A 22,674-nucleotide genomic window follows, 5' to 3' on the forward strand; every position below is an offset into this window, starting at 1 on the left:
GCTCGATAAATACGACTGATTGGTTGATTGATCTTTGGGGGGGCGGAAGCCAAAGGGGCAGCTGAAGGGGAGGAAGCGGGCCTGGCGGACACGAGAGGCGCGCGGGATGGCGGGGCAAGGGGGGCTTTTATTGGGGCGAGGGGGTCCCGCCTCAGTTACTTCATCTGTAAAATGGGGATGAAGACTTTCCCGCCGTGGGCCAACCTGATCACCTTGCAACCTCCCCAGCGCTTAGAACAGTACTTTGCCCATAGTAAGCGCTTAATAAATGCCATCATTATTCAAGCGCTTAGTACAGCGCTCTGCGCGCAGCTCGATAAATACGACTGATTGGTTGATCGATCAATCTTTGGGGGGCAGAAGCCAAAGGGGCAGGGAAAAGGGGCAGCTGAAGGGGAGGAAGCGGGACGGTGGGGCGAGGGGGGCTTTTATTGGGGCAAGGGGGTCCCGCCTCAGTTACTTCATCTGTAAAATGGGGATGAAGACTGTCCCACAGTGGGACAATTTGATCACCTTGTAACCTCCCCAGCGCTTAGAACAGTGCTTGGCACATAGTAAGCGCTTAATAAACGCCATCATTATTCAAGCCCTTAGTACGGCGCTCTGCGCACAGCTCGATAAATACAACTGATTGGTTGATCGATCGATGATCACCTTGTAACCTCCCCTGCGCTTAGAACAGTACTTTGCCCATAGTAAGTGCTTAATAAATGCCATCATTATTCAAGCGCTTAGTACAGCGCTCTGCGCGCAGCTCGATAAATACAACTGATTGGTTGATCGATCTTTGGGGGGGCGGAAGCCAAAGGGGGCAGGGAAAAGGGGCAGCTGAAGGGGAGGAAGCGGGACGGCGGGGCGAGGGGGGCTTTTATTGGGGCGAGGGGGTCCCGCCTCAGTAGTGGACCAACCTGATCACCTTGTAACCTCCCCAGTGCTTAGAACAGTGCTTGGCACATAGTAAGCGCTTAATAAATGCCATCATTATTCAAGCGCTTAGTACAGCGCTCTGCGCGCAGCTCGATAAATACGACTGATTGGTTGATCGATCGATCTTTGGGGGGGCGGAAGCCAAAGGGGCAGCTGAAGGGGAGGAAGCGGGCCCGGCGGACACGAGAGGCGCGCGGGATGGCGGGGCGAGGGGGGCTTTTATTGGGGCGAGGGGGTCCCGCCTCAGTAGTGGGACAACCTGATCACCTTGTAACCTCCCCAGCGCTTAGAACAGTGCTTTGCCCATAGTAAGCGCTTAATAAATGCCATCATTATTCAAGCGCTTAGTACAGCGCTCTGCGCACAGCTCGATAAATACGACTGATTGGTTGATCGATCTTTGGGGGGGCGGAAGCCAAAGGGCAGGGAAAAGGGGCAGCTGAAGGGGAGGAAGCGGGCCTGGTGGACACGAGAGGCGCGCGGGATGGTGGGGCGAGGGGGTCTTTTATTGGGGCGAGGGGGTCCCGCCTCAGTAGTGGGCCAACCTGATCACCTTGTAACCTCCCCAGCGCTTAGAACAGCGCTTGGCCCATAGTAAGCGCTTAATAAACGCCATCATTATTCAAGCGCTTAGTACAGCGCTCTGCACGCAGCTCGATAAATACGACTGATTGGTTGATCGATCGATGATCACCTTGTAACCTCCCCAGCGCTTAGAACAGTGCTTGGCACATAGTAAGCACTTAATAAATGCCATCATTATTCAAGCGCTTAGTATAGCGCTCTGCGCGCAGCTCGATAAATACGACTGATTGGTTGATCGATCGATCTTTGGGGGGGCGGAAGCCAAAGGGGCAGCTGAAGGGGAGGAAGCGGGCCCGGCGGACACGAGAGGCGCGTGGGACGGCGGGGCGAGGGGGGCTTTTATTGGGGCGAGGGGGTCCCGCCTCAGTTACTTCATCTGTAAAATGGGGATGAAGACTGCCCCGCAGTGGGACAACCTGATCACCTTGTAACCTCCCCAGCGCTTAGAACAGTACTTTGCCCATAGTAAGCGCTTAATAAACGCCATCATTATTCAAGCGCTTAGTACAGCGCTCTGCGCGCAGCTCGATAGATACGACTGATTGGTTGATCGATCTTCGGGGGTGGAAGCCAAAGGGGCAGGGAAAAGGGGCAGCTGAAGGGGAGGAAGCGGGACGGCGGGGCGAGGGGGTCTTTCATTGGGGCAAGGGGGTCCCGCCTCAGTAGTGGGACAACCTGATCACCTTGTAACCTCCCCAGTGCTTAGAACAGTGCTTGGCACATAGTAAGCACTTAATAAATGCCATCATTATTCAAGCGCTTAGTACAGCGCTCTGCGCGCAGCTCGATAAATACGACTGATTGGTTGATCGATCGATCTTTGGGGGGGCCGAAGCCAAAGGGGCAGCTGAAGGGGAGGAAGCGGGCCCGGCGGACACGAGAGGCGCGCGGGAATGGCGGGGCGAGGGGGGCTTTTATTGGGGCGAGGGGGTCCCGTCACGCGGCGAGGGACCCCGCGCCGCGGGCCGCGCCCGCGGGGTCGTCCTTGTGCAGCATGAAGTGGCCCTGCACCTGGGCGGCACTGACCTGGGGCCGGGCGGCCAGGGCCCCGGCGGCGAAGGCCTCGGCCGCGGCGGGCGGCGCGGCCGGGTAGAAGCGCCGGAACATCTGCACCAGCTGCCAGCGCGAGCAGTAGCCCACCGCCTCCTTCACGTCCACCCGCCCCGGCCGCACCAGGGCTGGGTCCAGCCTGCGGGGACAGAGGGGCATCATCATCATCGATCGTACTTATTGAGCGCTTACTGCGTGCGGAGCACCGGGCTAAGCGCTTGGCAAGTACAACTTGGCAAAACGAGAGACGGCACTGTTTCAATTGCTTCTCCGTTAGTCGCAGAGTTCAAAACAATTAGTATTGGGAGGGCTTTCATCATCATCATCATCATCATCATCAATCGTATTTATTGAGCGCTTACTGTGTGCGGCGCTTGGGAAGTCTGAATTGGCAAAACGAGAGACGGCGCTGTTTCAATCGCTTCTCCGTTAGTTACAGAGTTCAAAACAACTGGTATTGGGAGGGCTTTCATCATCATCATCATCAATCGTATTTATGGAGCGCTTACTGTGTGCGGCGCTTGGGAAGTCCGAATTGGCAAAACGAGAGACGGCGCTGTTTCAATCGCTTCTCCGTTAATCGCAGAGTTCAAAACAATTGGTATTGGGAGGGCTTTCATCATCATCATCATCATCATCAATCGTATTTATGGAGCGCTTACTGTGTGCGGCGCTTGGGAAGTCCGAATTGGCAAAACGAGAGACGGCGCTGTTTCAATCGCTTCTCCGTTAGTTACAGAGTTCAAAACAATTGGTATTGGGAGGGCTTTCATAATCATCATCATCATCATCATCAATCGTATTTATGGAGCGCTTACTGTGTGCGGCGCTTGGGAAGTCCGAATTGGCAAAACGAGAGACGGCGCTGTTTCAATCGCTTCTCCGTTAGTTACAGAGTTCAAAACAATTAGTATTGGGAGGGCTTTCATCATCATCATCATCATCATCAATCGTATTTACTGAGCGCTTACTGTGTGCGGCGCTTGGGAAGTCCGAATTGGCAAAACGAGAGACGGCCCTGTTTCAATCGCTTCTCCGTTAATCACAGAGTTCAAAACAATTGGTATTGGGAGGGCTTTCATCATCATCATCATCATCATCAATCGTATTTATTGAGCGCTTACTGTGTGCGGCGCTTGGGAAGTCCGAATTGGCAAAACGAGAGACGGCGCTGTTTCAATCGCTTCTCCGTTAGTTACAGAGTTCAAAACAATTGGTATTGGGAGGGCTTTCATAATCATCATCGTCATCATTATCAATCGTATTTATTGAGCGCTTACTGTGTGCGGCGCTTGGGAAGTACGAATTGGCAAAACGAGAGACGGCGCTGTTTCAATCGCTTCTCCGTTAGTTACAGAGTTCAAAACAATTAGTATTGGGAGGGCTTTCATCATCATCATCACCATTATCAATCGTATTTATTGAGCGCTTACTGTGTGCGGCACTTGGGAAGTCCGAATTGGCAAAACAAGAGACGGCCCTGTTTCAATCGCTTCTCCGTTAGTTACAGAGTTCAAAACAATTGGTATTGGGAGGGCTTTCATCATCATCATCATCATCAATCGTATTTATTGAGCGCTTACTGTGTGCGGCGCTTGGGAAGTCCGAATTGGCAAAACGAGAGACGGCGCTGTTTCAGTCGCTTCTCCGTTAGTTACAGAGTTCAAAACAATTGGTATTGGGAGGGCTTTCATCATCATCATCATCAATCGTATTTATTGAGTGCTTACTGTGTGCGGAGCACCGTGCTAAGCGCTTGGCAAGTACAACTTGGCAAAACGAGAGACGGCACTGTTTCAATCGCTTCTCCGTTAGTTACAGAGTTCAAAACAGTTAGTATTGGGAGGGCTTTCATCATCATCATCATCATCATCAATCGTATTTATGGAGCGCTTACTGTGTGCGGAGCACCGTGCTAAGCGCTTGGGAAGTACAAATTGGCAAAACGAGAGACAGCACTGTTTCAATCGCTTCTCCGTTAATTACAGAGTTCAAAACAATTAGTGTTGGGAGGGCTTTCATCATCATCATCATCATCATCATCAATCGTATTTAGTGAGCGCTTACTGTGTGCAGAGCACCGGGCTAAGAGCTTGGGAAGTCCGAATTGGCAAAACGAGAGACGGCGCTGTTTCAATCGCTTCTCCGTTAATTGCAGAGTTCAAAACAATTAGTATTGGGAGGGCTTTCATCATCATCATCATCATCAATCGTATTTATGGAGCGCTTACTGTGTGCGGAGCACCGGGCCAAGCGCTTGGGAAGTACGAGTTGGCAAAACGAGAGATGGCACTGTTTCAGTCACTTCTCTGTTAGTTACAGAGTTCAAAACAATTAGTATTGGGAGGGCTTTCATCATCATCATCATCATCAATCGTATTTATGGAGCGCTTACTGTGTGCGGAGCACCGTGCTAAGCACTTGGGAAATCCGAATTGGCAAAACGAGAGACGGCGCTGTTTCAATCGCTTCTCCGTTAGTTACAGAGTTCAAAACAATTGGTATTGGGAGGGCTTTCATCATCATCATCATCATCAATCGTATTTATTGAGCGCTTACTGTGTGCGGCGCTTGGGAAGTACGAATTGGCAAAACAAGAGACGGCGCTGTTTCAGTCGCTTCTCCGTTAGTTACAGAGTTCAAAACAATTAGTATTGGGAGGGCTTTCATCATCATCATCATCATCATCAATCATATTTAGTGAGCGCTTACTGTGTGCGGAGCACCGTACTAAGCGCTGGGGAAGTCCAAATTGGCAACATCTAGAGACAGTCCCTACCCAACAGTGGGCTCCCAGTCTAAAAGGGGGGGACGGAGAACAAAACCAAACGGACTAACAAAATAAAATAAATAGAATAGATATGTACAAGTCAAATAAATAAATAGAGTAATAAATATGTACAAACATATCTACATATATACAGGTGGTGTGGGGAAGGGAAGGAGGTAAGACGGGGGGGGATGGAGAGGGGGACGAGGGGGGAGAGGAAGGAAGGGGCTCAGCCTGGGAAGGCCTCCTGGAGGAGGTGAGATGAGGATGAGATGAGGATGAGATGGACGAGGCCTTCCCAGACTGAGCCCCTTCCTTCCTCTCCCCCTCGTCCCCCTCTCCATCCCCCCCCATCTTACCTCCTTCCCTTCCCCACAGCACCTGTATATATGGATATATGTTTGTACATATTTTTTTTACTCTATTTATTTATTTATTTTATTTGTACATGTCTATTCTATTTATTTTGTTAGTATGTTTGGTTTTGTTCTCTGTCTCCCCCTTTTAGACTGTGAGCCCACTGTTGGGTAGGGACCGTCTCTATATGTTGCCAATTTGTACTTCCCAAGTGCTTAGTCCGGTGCTCTGCACATAGTAAGCGCTCAATAAATACGATTGATGATGATGATGGACGTCACCCGCCCGCGGCCCCCGTCGCCCGCCCGGTGCCCGGCGCCCGGCGCCCGGCTCACCTGTCCACGTGGTTCGTGGTCATGAAGATGATGCGGGCCTCGCCGGAGGCCACGCCGTCCAGGGCGTTGAGGAGGCCGCTGAAGGTGAGGCGGCCCAGCCCCTGGTAGGCCGCGGGGTCTGCGGAGCCGGGAGCGAGAGGACGGGGCGTGAGCGGGAACGAGCGGGAACGAGCGGGAACGAGTGGGAACGAGCGGGAAGGCCGGACCCCCCCCCCCCTCCTCCCACGGACCGCCGGCGTGGGGGACCGAACCGTCAGCGTTGCCGGGCCCCAGCGCCGTCCTGTGCGCTTGGCTTCTACGCACGGTCTTTTGATAGACGGTGAGCCCGCTGGTGGGTAGGGACCGTCTCTAGGTGTTGCCAACTTGGACTTCCCAAGCGCTTAGTACAGTGCTCTGCACACAGTAAGACGACTGATTGATTGATTGACTGTATATGTTGCCAACTTGGACATCCCAAGCGCTTAGTACAGTGCTCTGCACACAGCAAGTGCTCAATAACTACGACTGATTGATTGTCTCGATATGTTGCCAACTTGGACTTCCCAAGCGCTTAGTACGGTGCTCTGCACACAGGAAGTGCTCAATAAATACAACTGATTGATTGATTGATTGTCTCTATATGTTGCCAACTTGGACCTCCCAAGCGCTTAGTACAGTGCTCTGCACACAGGAAGCGCTCAATAAACACGATTGATTGATTGACTGATTATATGGTGCCAACTTGGACTTCACAAGCGCTTAGTACAGTGCTCTGCACACAGGAAGCGCTCAATAAAGACAACTGATTGATTGATTGATTGAACATCTCTATATGTTGCCAACTTGGACCTCCCAAGCGCTTAGTACAGTGCTCTGCACACAGGAAGCGCTCAATAAAGACAACTGATTGATTGATTGATTGAACATCTCTATATGTTGCCAACTTGGACCTCCCAAGTGCTTAGTACAGTGCTCTGCACACAGGAAGCGCTCAATAAAGACAACTGATTGATTGATTGACTGTCTCTATATGTTGCCAACTTGGACTTCCCAAGCGCTTAGTACAGTGCTCTGCACACAGCAAGTGCTCAATAAATACAACTGATTGATTGACTGTCTCTATATGTTGCCAACTTGGACTTCCCAAGCGCTTAGTACAGTGCTCTGCACACAGTAAGTGCTCAATAAATACAACTGATTGATTGATTGATTGATTGATTGACTGATTGTCTCTATATGTTGCCAACTTGGACTTCCCAAGCGCTTAGTACGGTGCTCTGCACACAGGAAGCGCTCAATAAATACAACTGATATTGATTGATTGATTGACTGTCTCTATATGTTGCCAACTTGGACTTCCCATGGGCTTAGTACAGTGCTCTGCACACAGGAAGCGCTCAATAAAGACAACTGATTGATTGATTGACTGTCTCTATATGTTGCCAACTTGGACTTCCCAAGGGCTTAGTACAGTGCTCTGCACACAGGAAGCGCTCAATAAATACGATTGATTATCTTTATGTTGCCAACTTGGACTTCCCAAGCGCTTAGTACAGTGCACTGCACACAGGAAGCGCTCAATAAATACGACTGATTGACTGTCTCTATATGTTGCCAACTTGGACTTCCCAAGTGCTTAGTACAGTGCTCTGCACACAGGAAGCACTCAATAAATACGATTGATTGATTGATTGATTGTCTATATGTCGCCAACTTGGACTTCCCAAGCGCTTAGTACAGTGCTCTGCACACAGGAAGCACTCAATAAATATGACTGATTGATTGATAGATTGACTGTCTCTATATGTTGCCAACTTGGACTTCCCAAGCACTTAGTACAGTGCTCTGCACACAGTAAGCGCTCAATAAATACAATTGATTGGGGTAATAATAATAACAATAATAATGATGATCAGGGTGTTTATGAAGCGCTTACTATGTGCAAAGCCCTGTTTTAAGCACTGGGGAGGCTGTTAATATGTTTTATTTTGTTCCCTGTCTCCCCCTTCTAGCCTGTGAGCCCGCTGTTGGGTAGGGACCGTCTCTAGATGTTGCCAACTTGGACTTCCCAAGCGCTTAGTCCAGTGCTCTGCACACAGGAAGCTCTCAATAAATACAATTGATGATTGATTGATTGATTGGGGTAATAATAATAATGATAATGATGATGATGGCGTTTATGAAGCGCTTACTATGTGCAAAGCCCTGTTCTAAGCGCTGGGGAAGCTGTTAATATGTTTTGTTTTGTCGTCTGTCTCCCCCTTGTAGACTGTGAGCCCGCTGTCGGGTAGGGACCGTCTCTAGATGTTGCCAACTTGGACTTCCCAAGCGCTTAGTCCAGTGCTCTGCACACAGTAAGCGCTCAATAAATACGATTGAATGAATGAATAGGGACTGTCTCTATGTGTTGCCAACTTGGACTTCCCAAGCACTTAGTACAGTGCTCTGCACACAGTGAGCGCTCAATAAATATGGTTGAATGAATGAATAGGAACCGCCTCTATATGTTGCTACCGTGTACTTCCCAAGAGCTTAGTCCAGTGCTCTGCACACAGTAAGCGCTCAATAAATACAATTGATTGATTGATAAATACAATTGAATGAATGAATGAATAGGGACCGTCTCTATATGTTGCCAACCTGTACTTCCCAAGCGCTTAGTCCAGTGCTCTAAACACAGTAAGCGCTCAATAAATACAATTCAATGAATGAATAGGGACCATCTCTACGTTGCCAACCTGTACTTCCCAAGCGCTTAGTACAGTGCTCTGCACACAGTAAGCACTTAATAAATATGATTGAATGAATGAATGAATGAATAGGGACCATCTCTATATGTTGCCAACCTGTACTTCCCAAGCGCTTAGTCCAGTGCTCTGCACACAGTAAGCACTTAATAAATACGATTGAATGAATGAATGAATGAATAGGGACCGTCTCTATATGTTGCCAACCTGTACTTCCCAAGCGCTTAGTCCAGTGCTCTGCACACAGTAAGCGCTCAATAAATACGATTGAATGAATGAATGAATACAAGGTGATCAGGTTGTCCCCCGGGGGGCAGCTCGCAATCTTAATCCCCATTTTACAGATGAGGGAACTGAGGCCCAGAGAAGTGACTTGTCCAAAGTGACACAGCTGACAAGTGGCGGGGCCGGAATTTGAACCCATGACCTCTGACTCCAAAGCCCGGCCTCTTTCCACTGAGCCACGCTGCTTCTCACGGGGTCAGCAGGTTGTCCCCCGTGGGGCTCCCAGGCTTCATCCCCATTTTCCAGAGGAGGGAACTGAGGCCCAGAGAAGTGAAGTGAGTTGCCCAAGGTCACACAGCAGACAAGGGGCGGAGCCGGGATTCGAACCCACATCCTTTTGTGAGTCCCTAGCGCGGCTCTTTCCGCTAAGCCATGCTGCTGGATGATGCGGTGTGGATGGCTGGGGGGTAATAATAATAATAATAATAACGGTATTTCTTGGCCCGTACTATGTCCCAGGCACTGTGCTAAGTGCTGAGCTGGATAATAAGCACTCAATAAATACGATTGATGATGATGATGATGATGATAATAATAATAATAATGACGGCATTTATAAAGCGCTTACTATGTTCAGCGTGGCTCAGTGGAAAGAGCCCGGGCTTTGGAGTCAAGAGGTCGTGGGTTCAAATCCCGGCTCCGCCGCTTGTCAGCTGGGTGACTTTGGGCAAGTCACGTCACTTCTCTGGGCCTCAGTTCCCTCATCTGGAAAATGGGGATGAAGACGGTGAGCCCCCCGTGGGACCACCTGATGACCTTGTATCTACCCCAGCGCTTAGAACAGTGCTTTGCACAGAGTAAGCGCTTAACAAATACCAACGTTATTATTCAAAGCACTGTCTTAAGTGCTGGGGAGGTTACAAGGTGATCAGGTTGTCCGACGGGGGAATCCCAGGCTTCATCCCCATTTTCCAGATGAGGGAACTGAGGCCCAGAGAAGTGAAGTGACTTGCCCAGAGTCACCCAGCTGACAGGCGGCGGAGCCGGGATTTGAACCCACGACCTCTGACTCCAAAGCCCGGGCTCTTTCCACTGAGCCACGCTGCTTCTCAAGCACCTAGCAAGTGCTCTGCAGCGTGAAGCAGCGTGGCTTAGTGGAAAGAGCCCGGGCTTGGGAGTCAGGGGGCGTGGGTTCTAATCCTGCCTCCGCCACTTGTCTGCTGTGTGGCCTTAGGCAAGCCACTTCACTTCTCTGGGCCTCAGTTGCCTCATCTGTAAAGTGGGGATGAAGGCTGTGAGCCCCACCATGGGACAGCCTGATCACCTTGTATCTCCCCGGGTGCTTAAAACAGTGCTTGGCACGTAGTAAGCGCTTAACAAATACTATTATTATTATTCTCTGGGCCTCAGTTCCCTCATCTGTAAAATGGGGATGAAGATTGTGAGCCCCACGTGGGGCAACCTGATGACCTTGTATCTCCCCCAGTGCTTAGAACAGTGCTTGGCACATAATAAGTGCTTAACAAATACTATTACTATTATTCTTTGGGCCTCAGTTCCCTCATCTGGAAAATGGGAATGAAGACTGTGAGCCCCATGTGGGGCAACCTGATCACCTTGGATCTCCCCCAGCGCTTAGAACAGTGCTTGGCACATAGTAAGCGCTTAACAAATACTATTATTATTATTCTCTGTGCCTCAGTTCCCTCATCTGTAAAATGGGGGTGAAGACTGTGAGCCCCACGTGGGGCAATCTGATCACCTTGTATCTCCCCCAGTGCTTAGAACAGTGCTTGGCACATAATAAGTGCTTAACATATACTATTATTATTATTCTCTGGGCCTCAGTTCCCTCATCTGGAAAATGGGGATGAAGACTGTGAGCCCCCATGTGGGACAACCTGATTACCTTGTATCTCCCCCAGTGCTTAGAACAGTGTTTGGCGCATAGTAAGTGGGACAGACTGATGACCTTGTATCTCCCCCAGTGCTTAAAACAGTGCTTGGCACATAGTAATCGCTTAACAAATACTATTATTATTATTCTCTGTGCCTCAGTTCCCTCATCTGTAAAAAGGGGATGAAGATTGTGAGCCCCACCTGGGACAACCTGATCACCTTGTATCTCCCCCAGCGCTTAGAACAGTGCTTGGCACATAGTAATAGCTTAAACAATTACTATCATTATTATTATTCTCTGGGTCTCAGTTCCCTCATCTGGAAAGTGGGGATGAAGACTGTGAGCCCTAAGTGGGACAACCTGATCACCTTGGATCTCCCCCATTGCTTAAAACAGTGCTTGGCACATAGTAAGTGCTTAACAAATACTATTATTATTATTCTCTGTGCCTCAGTTCCCTCATCTGTAAATTGGGGATGAAGACTATGAGGCCCACGTGGGGCAATCTGATGACCTTGTATCTCCCCCAGCGCTTAGAACAGTGCTTGGCACGTAGTAAGCGCTTAACAAATACTATTATTTTTATTCTCTGGGCCTCAGTTCCCTCATCTGTAAAGTGGGGATGAAGACCGTGAGCCCCGTGTAGGGGAATCTACCTGTATCTCCCCCAGTGCTTACAACAGTGCTTGGCACATAGTAAGCACTTAACAAATGCTATTATTGTTATTCTCTGGGCCTCAGTTCCCTCATCTGTAAAATGGGGATGAAGATTGTGAGCCCCATGAAAGGGAATCTACCTGTATCTCCCCCAGCGCTTAGAAAAGTGCTTGGCGCGTAGTAAGCGCTTAACAAATACTATTATTGTTATTCTCTGGGCCTCAGTTCCCTCACCTGTAAAATGGGGATGAAGACTGTGAGCCCCGTGTAGGGGAATCTACCTGTATTGCTTGGCACGTAGTAAGCGCTTAACAAATACTATTATTGTTATTCTCTGGGCCTCAGTTCTCTCATCGGTAAAATGGGGATGAAGATTGCGAGCCCGTGTAGGGGAATCTACCTGTATCTCCCCCAGCGCTTACAACAGTGCCTGGCACATAGTAAGCGCTTAACAAATACTATTATTGTTTTATTCTCTGTGCCTCAGTTCCCTCATCTGTAAAATGGGGATGAAGATTGCGAGCCCGTGTAGGGGAATCTACCTGTATCTCCCCCAGCGCTTACAACAGTGCTTGGCACATAGTAAGCGCTTAACAAATACTATTATTGTTATTCTCTGTGCCTCAGTTCCCTCATCTGTAAAGTGGGGATGAAGACTGTGAGCCCCGTGTAGGGGAATCTACCTGTATCTCCCCTAGCGCTTAGAACAGTGCTTGGCACGTAGTAAGCGCTTAACAAATACTATTATTGTTATTCTCTGGGCCTGTATCTACCCCAGCACTTACAACAGTGCTTGGCACATAGTAAGCGCTTAACAAATACTATTATTGTTATTCTCCGGGCCTCAGTTCCCTCATCTGTAAAATGGGGATGAAGACTGGGAGCCCGTGTAGGGGAATCTACCTGTATCTCCCCCAGCGCTTACAACAGTGCTTGGCACATAGTAAGCGCTTAACAAATACTATTATTGTTATTCTCTGGGCCCTGGTTCCCTCATCTGTAAAATGGGGATGAAGATTGTGAGCCCCGTGTAGGGGAATCTACCTGTATTGCTTGGCACGTAGTAAGCGCTTAACAAATACCATCATTGTTATTCTCTGTGCCTCAGTTCCCTCATCTGTAAAATGGGGATGAAGACAGTGAACCCCGTGTAGGGGAATCTACCTGTATCTCCCCCAGCGCTTACAACAGTGCTTGGCACATAGTAAGCGCTTAACAAATACTATCATTGTTATTCTCTGTGCCTCAGTTCCCTCATCTGTAAAATGGGGATGAAGACCGTGAGCCCCGTGTAGGGGAATCTACCTGTATTGCTTGGCACGTAGTAAGCGCTTAACAAATACTATTATTGTTATTCTCTGGGCCTCAGTTCCCTCATCTGTAAAATGGGGATGAAGATTGCGAGCCCGTGTAGAGGAATCTACCTGTATCTCCCCCAGCGCTTACAACAGTGCCTGGCACATAGTAAGCGCTTAACAAATACTATTATTGTTTTATTCTCTGTGCCTCAGTTCCCTCATCTGTAAAATGGGGATGAAGATTGCGAGCCCGTGTAGGGGAATCTACCTGTATCTCCCCCAGCGCTTACAACAGTGCTTGGCACATAGTAAGCGCTTAACAAATACTATTATTGTTATTCTCTGTGCCTCAGTTCCCTCATCTGTAAAGTGGGGATGAAGACTGTGAGCCCCGTGTAGGGGAATCTACCTGTATCTCCCCTAGCGCTTAGAACAGTGCTTGGCACGTAGTAAGCGCTTAACAAATACTATTATTGTTATTCTCTGGGCCTGTATCTACCCCAGCACTTACAACAGTGCTTGGCACATAGTAAGCGCTTAACAAATACTATTATTGTTATTCTCCGGGCCTCAGTTCCCTCATCTGTAAAATGGGGATGAAGACTGGGAGCCCGTGTAGGGGAATCTACCTGTATCTCCCCCAGCGCTTACAACAGTGCTTGGCACATAGTAAGCGCTTAACAAATACTATTATTGTTATTCTCTGGGCCCTGGTTCCCTCATCTGTAAAGTGGGGATGAAGATTGTGAGCCCCGTGTAGGGGAATCTACCTGTATTGCTTGGCACGTAGTAAGCGCTTAACAAATACTATTATTGTTATTCTCTGTGCCTCAGTTCCCTCATCTGTAAAATGGGGATGAAGATTGCGAGCCCGTGTAGGGGAATCTACCTGTATCTCCCCCAGCGCTTACAACAGTGCCTGGCACATAGTAAGCGCTTAACAAATACTATTACTGTTATTCTCTGGGCCTCAGTTCCCTCATCTGTAAAGTGGGGATGAAGACTGTGAGCCCCGTGTAGGGGAATCTACCTGTATCTCCCCTAGCGCTTAGAACAGTGCTTGGCACGTAGTAAGCGCTTAACAAATACTATTATTGTTATTCTCTGGGCCTGTATCTACCCCAGCACTTACAACAGTGCTTGGCACATAGTAAGCGCTTAACAAATACTATTATTGTTATTCTCCGGGCCTCAGTTCCCTCATCTGTAAAATGGGGATGAAGACTGTGAGCCCCATGTAGGGGAATCTACCTGTATCTCCCCCAGCGCTTACAACAGTGCTTGGCACATAGTAAGCGCTTAACAAATACTATTATTGTTATTCTCTGGGCCCTGGTTCCCTCATCTGTAAAATGGGGATGAAGATTGTGAGCCCCGTGTAGGGGAATCTACCTGTATTGCTTGGCACGTAGTAAGCGCTTAACAAATACCATCATTGTTATTCTCTGTGCCTCAGTTCCCTCATCTGTAAAATGGGGATGAAGACAGTGAACCCCGTGTAGGGGAATCTACCTGTATCTCCCCCAGCGCTTACAACAGTGCTTGGCACATAGTAAGCGCTTAACAAATACTATCATTGTTATTCTCTGTGCCTCAGTTCCCTCATCTGTAAAATGGGGATGAAGACCGTGAGCCCCGTGTAGGGGAATCTACCTGTATTGCTTGGCATGTAGTAAGCGCTTAACAAATACTATTATTGTTATTCTCTGGGCCTCAGTTCCCTCATCTGTAAAATGGGGATGAAGATTGCGAGCCCGTGTAGGGGAATCTACCTGTATCTCCCCCAGCGCTTACAACAGTGCCTGGCACATAGTAAGCGCTTAACAAATACTATTACTGTTATTCTCTGGGCCTCAGTTCCCCCATCTGTAAAATGGGGATGAAGATTGTGAGCCCCGTGTAGGGGAATCTACCTGTATCTCCCCCAGCGCTTACAACAGTGCTTGGCACATAGTAAGCGCTTAACAAATACTATTATGGTTATTCTCTGGGCCTCAGTTCCCCCATCTGGAAAGTGGGGATGAAGACCGTGAGCCCCACAATCCTATTATCGTTATTCTCTGCCTCAGTTCCCTCATCTGTAAAGTGGGGATGAAGACCGTGAGCCCCACGGGGGACAGCCCAATGACCTTCTCTCTAGCCCAGTGCTTGGCACGTAGTAAGCGCTTAACAAATACTATCATTGTTATTCTCTGTGCCTCAGTTCCCTCATCTGTAAAATGGGGATGAAGACTGTGAGCCCCGTGTAGGGGAAATCACCTGTATCTCCCCCAGCGCTTAGAACAGTGCTTGGCACGTAGTGAGCGCTTAGCAAATACTATTATTGTTATTCTCTGTGCCTGTATCTACCCCAGCGCTTACAACAGTGCTTAGCACATAGTAAGCGCTTAACAAATACTATTATTGTTATTCTCCGGGCCTCAGTTCCCTCATCGGTAAAATGGGGATGAAGATTGTGAGCCCCATGTAGGGGAATCTACCTGTATCTCCCCCAGCGCTTACAACAGTGCTTGGCACATAGTAAGCGCTTAACAAATACTATTATTGTTATTCTCTGGGCCTCAGTTCCCTCATCTGTAAAGTGGGGAGGAAGATTGTGAGCCCCGTGTAGGGGAATCTACCTGTATTGCTTGGCACATAGTAAGCGCTTAACAAATACTATTATTGTTATTCTCTGGGCCTCAGTTCCCTCATCTGTAAAATGGGGATGAAGATTGTGAGCCCCGTGTAGGGGAATCTACCTGTATTGCTTGGCATGTAGTAAGTGCTTAACAAATACCATCATTGTTATTCTCTGGGCCTCAGTTCCCTCATCTGTAAAATGGGGATGAAGACAGTGAACCCCGTGTAGGGGAATCTACCTGTATCTCTCCCAGCGCTTACAACAATGCTTGGCACATAGTAAGCGCTTAACAAATACTATCATTGTTATTCTCTGGGCCTCAGTTCCCCCATCTGGAAAGTGGGGATGAAGACCGTGAGCCCCACAATCCTATTATCGTTATTCTCTGCCTCAGTTCCCTCATCTGTAAAATGGGGATGAAGACAGTGAACCCCGTGTGGGGGAATCTACCTGTATCTCCCCCAGTGCTTACAACAGTGCTTGGCACGTAGTAAGCGCTTAACAAATACTATCATTGTTATTCTCTGGGCCTCAGTTCCCCCATCTGGAAAGTGGGGATGAAGACCGTGAGCCCCACAATCCTATTATCGTTATTCTCTGCCTCAGTTCTCTCATCTGTAAAGTGGGGATGAAGACCGTGAGCCCCACGGGGGACAGCCTGATGACCTTCTCTCTACCCCAGTGCTCGGCGCGTAGTAAGCGCTCAACCAATACCCCAATTATTGGTATTAAGTACGACTGGTGGGTCGCGGGGCGGGCCGGCACTGACTTTCGGCGGCCGGGTCTCGGCTGAGGAAGGCGGCGTCCACGTCCTCCAGCAGGATGAGGCTCTGCTGCGGGGCGACGCTCAGTAAGTGCTGGAGCCGATCGTCCGACAGGCCCGACGTGCTGAGGCTCAGCAGGCAGATGCCGTACTCCAGCTCCCCGGCCAGGGCCGTGCTGTCGGGGGAAATCAATCAATCAATCAATCAATCAATCGTATTTATTGAGCGCTTCCTGTGTGCGGAGCACCGGACTAAGCGCTTGGGAAGTCCAAGTTGGCAACACCTAGAGACGGTCCCTACCCAACAGCGGGCTCACAGTCTAGAAGGGGGAGACAGGCAACAAAACAAAACATATTAACAAAATAAAATAAATAGAATAGTAAATATGTATAAGTAAAAGAGTAATAAATAGGTACAAACATATCTACAGGTGCTGTGGGGAAGAGAAGGGGAAGCATTCATTCTAGTGTGAATTTATTAGCAATAATAATAATAATGATAATAATGATGGCGTTGATTAAGCACTTATCAATCAATCACTTATCAAGAGTAATAAATAGGTACAAACATATCTACAGGTGCTGTGGGGAAGAGAAGGGGAAGCATTCATTCTAGTGTGAATTTATTAGCAATAATAATAATAATAATAATAATAATGATGGCGTTGATTAAGCACTATCAATCAATCGCATTTATTGAGAGCTTACTGTGTGCAGAGCACTGGACTAAGCGCTACGTGCCAAAGCGCTGGGGAGGTTACAAGGTGATCGGGTTGTCCCGCTGCGGGCTCACAGTCTTCATCCCCATTTTACAGGTGAGGGAACTGAGGCCCAGAGAATAATCAGTCAATCAATCGTATTTATTGAGCGCTTCCTGTGTGCGGAGCACTGGACTAAGCGCTTGGGAAGTCCAAGTTGGCAACACCTAGAGACGGTCCCTACCCAACAGCGGGCTCGCAGTCTAAAAGGGGGAGACGGAGAACAAAACCAAACATACTAACAAAATAAAATAAATAAAATAGATAGGTACAAGTAAAATAAATAAATAGAGTAATAAATATGTACAAACATATATACAGGTGCTGTGGGGAAGAGAAGGGGAAGCATTCATTCTAGGGTGAATTTATTAGTAATAATAATAATAACAATAATAATGATGGCATTTATTAAGCGCTTACTATGTGCAAAGCACTGTTCTAAGCGCTGGGGAGTTTACAGGGTGATCAGGTTGTCCCATGTGGGGCTCACAGCTTAGTCCCCATTTTCCAGATGAGGGAACTGAGGCCCAGAGAAGTGAAGTGACTTGCCCAAAGTCACACAGCTGACAATTGCGGAGCCGGGATTTGAACCCATGACCTCTGACTCCAGAGCCCGGGCTCTTTCCACTGAGCCACGCCGCTTCTCTAATAATAATGATGATGGCGTTGATTAAGCGCTTACTATCAATCAATCGCATTTATTGAGCGCTTACTGTGTGCAGAGCACCGGACTAAGCGCTACGTGCCAAAGCACTGGGGAGGTTACAAGGTGATCGGGTTGTCCCGCTGCGGCTCACAGTCTTCATCCCAATTTTACAGGTGAGGGAACTGAGGCCCAGAGAATAATCAGTCAATCAATCGTATTTATTGAGCGCTTACTGTGTGCAGAGCACTGTACTGAGCGCTTGGGAAGTCCAAGTTGGCAACATATAGAGACGGTCCCTACCCAACAGTGGGCTCGCAGTGTAGAAGGGGGAGACGGAGAACAAAACCAAAGATTCTAACAAAATAAAATAAATAGAATAGATATGGACAAGTAAAATAGAGTAATAAAATAAATAATAAGTAACAAAATAAAATAGAGTAATAGAGTAATATGTACAAACATATCTACAGGTGCTGTGGGGAAGAGAAGGGGAAGCATTCATTCTAGGGTGAATTTATTAGTAATAATAATAATAACAATAATAATGATGGCATTTATTAAGCGCTTACTATGTGCAAAGCACTGTTCTAAGCGCTGGGGAGTTTACAGGGTGATCAGGTTGTCCCATGTGGGGCTCACAGCTTAGTCCCCATTTTCCAGATGAGGGAACTGAGGCCCAGAGAAGTGAAGTGACTTGCCCAAAGTCACCCAGCTGACAAGTGGCGGAGCCGGGATTTGAACCCATGACCTCTGACTCCAAAGCCTGGGCTCTTTCCACTGAGCCACGCTGCTTCTCTAATAATAATGATGATGGCGTTGATTAAGCACTTACTATCAATCAATCGTATTTATTGAGCGCTTACCGTGTGCAGAGCACTGGACTAAGCGCTACGTGCCAAAGCGCTGGGGAGGTTACAAGGTGATCGGGTTGTCCCTCTGCGGGCTCACAGTCTTAATCCCAATTTTACAGGTGAGGGAACTGAGGCCCAGAGAATAATCAGTCAATCAATCGTATTTATTGAGCGCTTACTGTGTGCAGAGCACTGTACTGAGCGCTTGGGAAGTCCCAGTTGGCAACATCTAGAGACGGTCCCTACCCAACAGCGGGCTCGCAGTCTAGAAGGGGGAGACGGAGAACAAAACCAAAGATTCTAACAAAATAAAATAAATAGAATAGATATGGACAAGTAAAATAGAGTAATAAAATAAATAATAAGTAATAAAATAAAATAGAGTAATAGAGTAATATGTACAAACATATCTACAGGTGCTGTGGGGAAGAGAAGGGGAAGCATTCATTCTAGGGTGAATTTATTAGTAATAATAATAATAATAATAATGATGGCATTTATTAAGCGCTTACTATGTGCAAAGCACTGTTCTAAGCGCTGGGGAGTTTACAGGGTGATCAGGTTGTCCCATGTGGGGCTCACAGCTTAGTCCCCATTTTCCAGATGAGGTCACCGAGGCCCAGAGAAGTGAAGTGACTTGCCCAAAGTCACCCAGCTGACAAGTGGCGGAGCCGGGATTTGAACCCATGACCTGTGACTCCAAAGCCCGGGCTCTTTCCACTGAGCCACGCTGCTTCTCTAATAATAATGATGATGGCATTTATTAAGCACTTACTATCAATCGTATTTATTGAGCGCTTACCGTGTGCAGAGCACTGGACTAAGGCGCTACGTGCCAAAGCGCTGGGGAGGTTACAAGGTGATCGGGTTGTCCCTCTGCGGGCTCACAGTCTTCATCCCAATTTTACAGGTGAGGGAACTGAGGCCCAGAGAATAATCAATCAATCAATCAATCGTATTTATTGAGCGCTTCCTGTGTGCACAGCACTGGACTAAGCGCTTGGGAAGTCCAAGTTGGCAACATCTAGAGACAGTCCCTACCCAACAGTGGGCTCGCAGTCTAGAAGGGGGAGACGGAGAACAAAACCGAACATACTAACAAAATAAAATAAATAGAATAGGTACAAGTAAAATAAATAGAGTAATAAATAGGTACAAATATATATACAGGTGCTGTGGGGAGCATTCATTCTAGGGTGAATTTATTAGTAATAATAATAATAATAATAACAATAATAATAATAATAATGATGGCATTTATTAAGCGCTTACTATGTGCAAAGCACTGTCCTAAGCGCTGGGGAGTTTACAGGGTGATCAGGTTGTCCCATGTGGGGCTCACAGCTTAGTCCCCATTTTCCAGATGAGGGAACTGAGGCCCAGAGAAGTGAAGTGACTTGCCCAAAGTCACCCAGCTGACAAGTGGCGGAGCCGGGATTTGAACCCATGACCTCTGACTCCAAAGCCCGGGCTCTTTCCACTGAGCCACGCTGCTTCTCTAATAATAATGATGATGGCGTTTATTAAGCGCTTACTATCAATCAATTGCATTTATTGAGCGCTTACTGTGTGCAGAGCACTGGACTAAGCGCTATGTGCCAAAGCGCTGGGGAGGTTCCAAGGTGATCAGATTGTCCCGCTGCGGGCTCACAGTCTTCATCCCCATTTTACAGGAGAGGGAACTGAGGCCCAGAGAATAATCAATCAATCAATCAGTCGTATTTATTGAGCGCTTACTGTGTGCAGAGCACTGGACTAAGCGCTTGGGAAGTCCCCGTTGGCAACATCTAGAGACGGTCCCGACCCAACAGTGGGCTCACAGTCTAGAAGGGGGAGACGGAGAACAAAACCAAACATACTAACAAAATAAAATAGAATAGATATGTACAAGTAAAATAAATAAATAAATAAATAGAGTAATAAATATGTACGAACATATATACAGGCGCTGTGGGGAAGAGAAGGGGAAGCGTGAATTTATTCATTCTAAATTCATTGTAGTGTGTACTAGTAATAATAATATTAATAATAATGATGGCGTTTAATAAGCACTTATTATCAATCAATCGTATTTATTGAGCGCTTACTGTGTGCAGAGCACTGTACTAAGCGCTACGTGCCAAAGCGCTGGGGAGGTTACAAGGTGATCAGGTTGTCCCTCTGCGGGCTCACAGTCTTCATCTCAATTTTACAGGTGAGGGAACTGAGGCCCAGAGAATAACAATAATAATAATAATAATAATGATGGCATTTCTTAAGCGCTTACTATGTGCCAAGCACCGTTCTAAGCGCTGGGGAGGTTACAAGGTGATCAGGTTGTCCCTCTGTGGGCTCACAGTCTTCATCCCAATTTTACAGGTGAGGGAACTGAGGCCCAGAGAATAAGAATAAGAATAATAATGATGGCATTTATTAAGCGCTTACTACGTGCCAAGCACCATTCTAAGCACTGGGGAGGTTACAAGGTGATCAGGTTGTCCCTCTGGGGGCTCACAGTCTTCATCCCAATTTTACAGGTGAGGGAACTGAGGCCCAGAGAATAATAATAATAATAATGATAATAATAATAATAATGGCATTTGTTAAGCGCTTATTATGTGCCAAGCACCGTTCTAAGCGCTGGGAAGGTTACAAGGTGATCAGGTTGTCCCTCGGGGGGCTCACAGTCTTCATCTTCTAGACCGTGAGCCCGCTGTTGGGAAGGGACCGTCTCTAGAGTAGCCAACTTGGACTTCCCAAGCGCTTAGTCCAGTGCTCTGCACACAGTAAGTGCTCAATAAATATGATTGAATGAATGAATGAATGAATGAATCCCAATTTTACAGATGAGGGAACTGAGGCCCAGAGAAAAATAATAATAATGGCATTTGTTAAGCGCTTACTCTGTGCCAAGCACCGTTCTAAGCGCTGGGGAGGTTACAAGGTGATCAGGTTGTCCCTCTGTGGGCTCACAGGCTTCAGCCCCATTTTACAGGTGAGGGAACTGAGGCCCAGAGAATAATAATAATAATAACGGCATTTGTTAAGCGCTCACTATGTGCAGAGCACTGTTCTAAGCGCTGGGGAGGTTACAACAACAATGATAATAATAATGGCATTTATTAAGCGCTTACTATGTGCAAAGCACTGTTCTAAGCACTGGGGACGTTATAATAATAATAATAATGGCATTTATTAAGCGCTTCCTATGTGCAGAGCACTGTTCTAAGCGCTGGGGAGGGTACAATAATGATAATAATAATGGCATTTATTAAGAGCTTACTATGTGCAGAGCACTGTTCTAAGCGCTGGGGAGGTTACAACAATGATAATAATAATGGCACTTATTAAGCGCTTACTATGTGCAGAGCACTGTTCTAAGCGCTGGGGAGGTTACAACAATGATAATAATAATGGCACTTATTAAGCGCTTACTATGTGCAGAGCACTGTTCTAAGCGCTGGGGAGGTTACAACAATGATAATAATAATGGCACTTATTAAGCGCTTACTATGTGCAGAGCACTGTTCTAAGCGCTGGGGAGGTTACAACAATGATAATAATAATGGCACTTATTAAGTGCTTACTATGTGCAGAGCACTGTTCTAAGGGCTGGGGAGGTTACAATAATAATAATAACAATGGCACTTATTAAGCGCTTACTATGTGCAGAGCACTGTTCTAAGCGCTGGGGAGGTTACAATAATAATAATAATAATAATAATGGCATTTATTAAGCACTTACTATGTGCAGAGCACTGTTCTAAGCGCTGGGGAGGGTACAATAATAATAATAACAATGGCACTTATTAAGCGCTTACTATGTGCAGAGCACTGTTCTAAGAGCTGGGGAGCTTACAACAATGATAATAATAATGGCACTTATTAAGCACTTACTATGTGCAGAGCACTGTTCTAAGCACTGGGGAGGTTACAATAAGAAGAAGAAGAATGGCATTTATTAAGCGCTTACTATGTGCAGAGCACTGTTCTAAGCGCTGGGGAGGTTACAATAATAATAATAATAATGGCATTTATTAAGCGCTTACTATGTGCAGAGCACTGTTCTAAGAGCTGGGGAGGTTACAACAATGATAATAATAATGGCAGTTATTAAGCGCTTACTATGTGCAGAGCACTGTTCTAAGGGCTGAGGAGCTTACAACAATGATAATAATAATGGCACTTATTAAGCGCTTACTATGTGCAGAGCACTGTTCTAAG

The 22,674-nt window shown here is 47.3% G+C and overlaps 1 protein-coding gene across 1 annotated transcript in view; it reads right to left on the bottom strand.

Annotated features, from left to right (window-relative positions):
• Positions 1 to 2,394: 2,394 nt before the first annotated feature.
• The window catches only part of LOC119926482 (mitochondrial chaperone BCS1), a 47,790-nt gene continuing 27,510 nt past the window's right edge, over positions 2,395 to 22,674 (bottom strand). Inside the window, exons 6-8 of the mRNA XM_038744494.1 lie at positions 16,223 to 16,392; positions 6,025 to 6,142; positions 2,395 to 2,701 (exon numbers count right to left, since the gene is read on the bottom strand). Of these exons, the coding sequence (XP_038600422.1) occupies positions 2,449 to 2,701; positions 6,025 to 6,142; positions 16,223 to 16,392 (541 nt within the window). The 3' untranslated portion in view covers positions 2,395 to 2,448. The remainder of the gene's footprint in view (positions 2,702 to 6,024; positions 6,143 to 16,222; positions 16,393 to 22,674) is intronic.

Source organism: Tachyglossus aculeatus, chromosome 1 (genome assembly GCF_015852505.1).
Source record: "Tachyglossus aculeatus isolate mTacAcu1 chromosome 1, mTacAcu1.pri, whole genome shotgun sequence".
NCBI lineage: Eukaryota > Metazoa > Chordata > Mammalia > Monotremata > Tachyglossidae > Tachyglossus > Tachyglossus aculeatus.